General features: G+C 36.8%; 3 protein-coding genes across 4 annotated transcripts; all 3 read right to left on the reverse strand.

Moving 5' to 3' along the window:
- Positions 1–217: 217 nt before the first annotated feature.
- LOC109157612 (protein FAR1-RELATED SEQUENCE 5-like) lies at positions 218–1340 on the reverse strand. The gene is made up of 3 exons (XM_019305463.1): positions 1151–1340; positions 584–857; positions 218–386 (listed from the first exon to the last, which is right to left on the reverse strand). Exons 1-3 carry the CDS (start codon positions 1338–1340, stop codon positions 218–220), a joined length of 633 nt encoding a protein of 210 aa, XP_019161008.1.
- A 2285-nt stretch (positions 1341–3625) lies between these two features.
- Positions 3626–4373, reverse strand: LOC109157578 (callose synthase 7-like). Of its 2 annotated transcripts, XM_019305430.1 has the most exons (3): positions 4267–4373; positions 3995–4120; positions 3626–3835 (listed from the first exon to the last, which is right to left on the reverse strand). In XM_019305430.1, exons 1-3 carry the CDS (start codon positions 4279–4281, stop codon positions 3698–3700), a joined length of 279 nt encoding a protein of 92 aa, XP_019160975.1. In that variant the 5' UTR covers positions 4282–4373; the 3' UTR covers positions 3626–3697. The 2 variants fall into 2 exon arrangements, with proteins under 2 accessions (XP_019160975.1, XP_019160974.1); XM_019305429.1 differs by lacking the exon at positions 4267–4373 and having other exon boundaries at positions 3995–4216.
- A 94-nt stretch (positions 4374–4467) lies between these two features.
- Positions 4468–5081, reverse strand: LOC109157579. Its single transcript, XM_019305431.1, has 2 exons — positions 4782–5081; positions 4468–4653 (listed from the first exon to the last, which is right to left on the reverse strand). Exons 1-2 carry the CDS (start codon positions 4896–4898, stop codon positions 4468–4470), a joined length of 303 nt encoding a protein of 100 aa, XP_019160976.1. The 5' UTR covers positions 4899–5081.
- Positions 5082–5445: the final 364 nt, after the last annotated feature.

Raw genomic sequence — 5445 nt, forward strand, 5'->3', positions numbered from 1 at the left:
GCATTTTCCAATAACTGCATCCCATGTACTCTCAAATTCGTTGATTGTTGATTTCTCATTCCATACAACAGCATTTAGTGCACGCCGGAACTCATCATTCTGTGCCATCTCAGTACCAACTTTATCACCCACCTTTGTCATGATATGCCACATGCAATAACGATGCCGAGTCCCCGGGAACTCCGTTGCAATTGCCACCTTCATCGCCGAATCTTGATCAGTTATGGTCAACGGGGGTATACTTCCCATTGGCCATTGCATCCTTGAACTTCTGTAGGATCCAACGGTATGACTCCACGTCTTCCCTATCGATCAGTCCTGCGCCAAATGTTACAAATCTCTTATGATTGTCTACGCCGGTGAATGGAACAAAAACAAGCTTGTACCTGCCACCAACATAAATAACTCATTACACTGATGACGTGTTTTTAAATGCTGAACTAGTATAATGCACAAGCCTCATAATAGACACGCACACACCGTCTTAATTACAGTTTGCCAAACCATTGGTCATCTGCTTACAATTAATTAATGTTTTATTTGATTCATATTCTTAATGCCAAACCATTAATCCAGTACATACCTGTTTGTTTGATACGTAGCATCAAACGACACGACATCACCAAATGCTCCATAATTTTGCCGTGCCACACCGTCCGCCCAAAATAGTAGGGCCAAGTTGTCTTGCTCATTCATTTCGTAATCGAAGAACATATTTTTATCATCTGCTTTCTTTGCAAGGTACTTTGATATTACCATTTGTGCATCTCCCTCCCTCATGAATTCCAACATCTCTCTCTTGTAATTCTTGAAATCTTGTTTAGTAGCTCCCACATTAGCGACACCACCAACCAACTCTGCGTATAGATCAAAACTCTTACTTGATCCGATGTTGACTTTCAAACAGTTCGTTATGAATTGTTAGTGTCCAATGTCCAGCTTCCTATTCACTTTCATGAACGGTTTATATCTATCCTTGGCCAAACTGTGCGTGTGTTCTTCTTCGAAACCTTTTACTTCGTATCTCCCCCGATACCCAGTTTGAATGAGATCCTCGCCCGACACCCTACTCTGTTAGTCGTACGTCGCCGCTTTTGTTGTTTTGGCCCTTCAATTGTACATGCTGCTATACCCGTCGGCCCCTTAAAACCTTCTCGAGAGCACACCAATCGCTTTCTCAATATTGTTCCGTATTTGTTCTTTTCATCAGAACTGCGCCGCACATCAAATCCGGCGTTCGCCGCGTACTTTATATAGAAATCAATCCCAGTATCTAATGACTCAAATACTTGTCCTTCAAATGGTTTCAGACATGGATCACACTCTGGTATCCAAACCATCGTGCTACCGGTGGTACCTCCGTAGCACAATCCATCTCCTCAGCATTTTTTTCAACGTTGTCTGTAGGTGACACACAATACATTAGTCCATAAGATGTTATGAATAATATAATATTCACTTGCATACACTCAACACAACCATTGCATTAGATAATTGTAATGAACTGTACATCTTGTTCGTGTTAACGCACAGATCGCATACAATACACATACGCACATGTCGTGGGAAACTAACGCACAGACCCAATTTCCCGTTTACTGACTGCCATCCATTATTATAAAAATACATGCCAAACCTTTGAAGAAAGTCACATTTCATCAAAATCCTTTAATTGCACGTCATGATAACGCACCTTGGAGAAATACACCCACTTGTCGTCCACCGAATGCCATGTACTACAATAATAAACACACGCACATACCGACGTGAACTAACGCACACACCGACGTTACAAAAACACACAGACCTCATTGCATGCACTATCGAAATAAAAGCCATAAAATCTACTTTTATTAGGAATTAATGCCTCACATGATTTCACGCACACCCATTGTAATACTAATTTTTCAAACAAATTACTTACATTCAAGCATAACCATTCTAATTCGAATGAGTAAGGTGCACACGCCGCATTAAACGCACGCACAAACCTAAATTCACCCACAAACCAAATCCCACCCATTCCATATAATTCATGAAAGATTGAATCCACAAGTAATTCAACACATACCCTTTTTAAAAATAATTTGTGTAACCTTGACGAATGTCACACCGCTAAAAAACCATTGAAATGCACACCCTGGGAACGCCAATTGGAAAATTTCACCCACTCGCCAAACACCAACTATCCACTGCATGTGCGTTCGTCTATTTCCAATAAAAACACACACACACCCCCCCCCAAATGCTTCGTGTCCCCCTCGCATATTAATATAAATACAGCCACCAACACATAACAATGCCAACACCGAACAAACAAAAGGAAGCACACGCCGTACAACCTGGATGCACAAACCACCGTACAAAACACATTACAATAATTGAGTCTGCAAATCTCTTACCTGTGGTATGAGTCATGTTCGTCGACTGAAGTTACGTCCGCAACACCCACTTACTGCTCACGATAGGGCTCCAACAACTTCTGTGCATAGTTGACAACTAATCATTTCTATTATATTTGTGATATTTAATTATGGCAAAAGATTCTAATCACATTCTAACCAAAATTAACACATTACTACAATTACTTTTAAACCCTCCTATTAATAATATTCCTTATTTTACATTACATTCCTAAATCAATCTCATCCATCCATTACAAATGTACAAATGGACACTACTACAAAAAAAGATATCCACTGCACCCATAAAATGCTTTCCGCTACACCCATACAGGGTGTAGCGGAAAGCATACAAAGTATTTTTTATTTTTTTTAATACAAACTTTCCGCTACACCCGCTACAGGGCGGGTGTAGCGGAAAGTATTTTTTAAACAAAAAATTATGACTTTCCGCTACACCCACTATAGGGCGGGTGTAGCGGAAAGTTACCTTTTTAAAGAAAAAAAAAATTATATATATAATTTCTCCCTAATTAATTGTTTAATATTTTTTTTACACACACAATCATCTAGCCAAATTTTAATATTTTAAAACACATAAATGAACTATTTTATTAATTAAAAAATCCATTCTAAAAAATAAAATAACCACTAAACATTAACAAATCCAGACATAATAAAAAATACAATCACAATGAATCTTAACAAATAAATATCATAAACCATATTAAAATACAATAATAATAATAATACTCTATTAGAATTTACAAAACAACAATAGTTAAGATAGACACTGGTTTGAAAATAAAATAGACAGATAAAAACAAGTTTAGGTTACCAGACCAAGCCTGATAAGAACTGTAATGCATGTTCCTAACAATTCCCTTGCCTCATCCATTTCCTTCTTCAACCTTGTAATCACACGGCAAGCAGCACCATGCTGCCAAAACATGACACAATGTTCAGAAATCACACAAATATCGAGCATAGATTAAGCACACATGAAAAGTATTTGTATGTTAAGATAATAGTACAGTTCTATAGAGTCACCAGAAAGGGAGCAATTAGAGGGGGTACCTCAGTCATAGGTGAAATTTCAACTACAAGAAATGGACCAGGGAATTAAATATCTTATCCTTCAATTGTCAAACTATGTAGCTATCCAATTGCATAAAATAAAAATAAATAATTTTTTTTTTCAAATCTAACACACAAGCCTAGGGTGAGAAATCTCTTGCTACAAAACACCATAAAAGAAGAGCAAAAGATTTGACTTCAACATGCAATTATTCATCTTAATGATGAACTAAGGAATTACTGAAAAGGTCAATTACTTGGTCATAGTTTTCATGATCCTCTAAGCTCTTATTCCTAACATCCATATTTGCAAGCAGCAGTACTAAGTGCTCCCGTTGATTTGCTACATTTCCTTTCTTTACTCCACAAAGATCAGGAAACAAAAAGTAAGTAAGAAGAAAAGTTTGAAGTACAAAGCATCACGTAAAGAATGAGATTGCTCTTTTGGTGGCTGTCATTTTTATTAGTCTATCATATTAGATTGGATGAAGAAAATAAGGGGAGATCCAAATTACCTGGAATCCAAAGGCTGAAGCCAGCCATTCAAGGATGTCGTTTGTTGATTTATCCTTACTGCCATCATGAGTTCGGATAATGGGGAGATTATCCATATTACGGATAGCTCGAAGTGCTGCTTTGATCTGTTTAAGAAAGGCAGAACAAGCAAGTATATTTAGATAAATATGAAACATTAAGTTACATAGGGAGCAAGAAGAAGGACCCTTATATTCCATCAACTACTTAAAGACTCCTAATGAACTATGCTTACAATCCAACTACAAATTACCTCAGAAAGTTCCATTATCACAGGTTTAACTCCAACATCATAAAGAGGGAGAATGTTATAGTGCTCATGGTATTCTCATTTCTCCTCTACATCTTTGGCATACCTTTGTGACTACAAGTATGATGCAAAAATAAGTAAGGAAACTCATACGTGGAATATATACAAAAGATTGCAAAGTAAATAGATCAAACCTGTTCAGGGTTATGATTTTACCTCGAGAGTCCTAAGCTGCTCTTGGTATTGAGCCAAGAGCTGCTTCAAATGGTTCACTTCTTTGCCTCTTTCCTCGAATTCTTTCTGCCGCTCATGTTGTATGGAAACAGCCCGTTTCAAAATATTATTCTCCTGTAATAAGGCTTCATGCTGTTGTTTCAGTATCAGGTTCTCCTGAAGTTAAGAAGAGAAAACTTTAGATGAAAATAGTTTTGCAGAGAAAAACGTTTGTGACAAATGCTATATGAGGGTAATTTAAAAGAACACAGTAACAGGAATATAATTCCATACTAACAAACTACCTGCTGGAAACTCTGAGTGGCAGTTTCAGATGCATTCGCATAAATTGACTTCTCAAAAACCTCAAGAGCTCGTGAAGTACGGGCTTTAACATCATCTATATTGGAGGCCATCTTCATTTCTCTAACAAAAATCTCGACAAATTCTTCCCTATTGATGGGAGGTTGTTTATTTGCAGATGGTTGCTCTTGAGGTGTGCCATCATCCCCATTACTTGTTGAGTTACCTGCACAAGTAAAATGTCTAAAGTTGGTGCAGAAGGCAAAACAATTTTAAGAAAGTATCCATGTGCAGTTTCGCTAGTGATTATGAATGCCCACTTAAAGAATCAACATAGAATCCCAATTTACATTCAACATAAAATTTTGGAAAAATATTTTCCATTTCCAATTATTTTCTATTTTCCATCTAAACATGTTTCCATTTTTTTTCCACATTACTGAACAGGCCCTAAAACCTAGTTTATAATCAACACTAATCAATCTTAGCTACTAATATCACAATAAGATAGTCAATAAGATACTAATATCACAATAACAATAATATTTGAAATAAATTAACAAAAAATTGAAATAAATTAATATAAAATAATTTTTTTTTAAACTTACCGGTTATTTTGGGAATCGGCAGCTACGGGGTGTTCGGTGGCGGTGGCGAGTGAGGCAA

The sequence above is a fragment of the Ipomoea nil genome, unplaced genomic scaffold (assembly GCF_001879475.1).
Source record: "Ipomoea nil cultivar Tokyo-kokei standard unplaced genomic scaffold, Asagao_1.1 scaffold2791, whole genome shotgun sequence".
NCBI classification, from domain to species: domain Eukaryota; kingdom Viridiplantae; phylum Streptophyta; class Magnoliopsida; order Solanales; family Convolvulaceae; genus Ipomoea; species Ipomoea nil.

Excerpts from the sequence above, each read along its gene's own strand:
- LOC109157578 (XM_019305429.1), bottom strand. The coding sequence starts at position 4,213 with ATGGAATATAAGGGTCCTTCTTCTTGCTCCCTATGTAACTTAATGTTT. Across the intron at positions 3,836-3,994 it reads CTTCAGCCTTTGGATTCCAG|AAAGGAAATGTAGCAAATCA; the intron begins GTAATTTGGATC and ends TGTGGAGTAAAG.
- LOC109157579 (XM_019305431.1), bottom strand. The coding sequence starts at position 4,898 with ATGAAGATGGCCTCCAATATAGATGATGTTAAAGCCCGTACTTCACGA. Across the intron at positions 4,654-4,781 it reads CCACTCAGAGTTTCCAGCAG|GAGAACCTGATACTGAAACA; the intron begins GTAGTTTGTTAG and ends TCTTAACTTCAG.
- LOC109157612 (XM_019305463.1), bottom strand. The coding sequence starts at position 1,340 with ATGGTTTGGATACCAGAGTGTGATCCATGTCTGAAACCATTTGAAGGA. Across the intron at positions 858-1,150 it reads ATTGGTGTGCTCTCGAGAAG|AGTTGGTTGGTGGTGTCGCT; the intron begins GTTTTAAGGGGC and ends ATCTATACGCAG. Across the intron at positions 387-583 it reads GCTACGTATCAAACAAACAG|GTACAAGCTTGTTTTTGTTC; the intron begins GTATGTACTGGA and ends TGTTGGTGGCAG.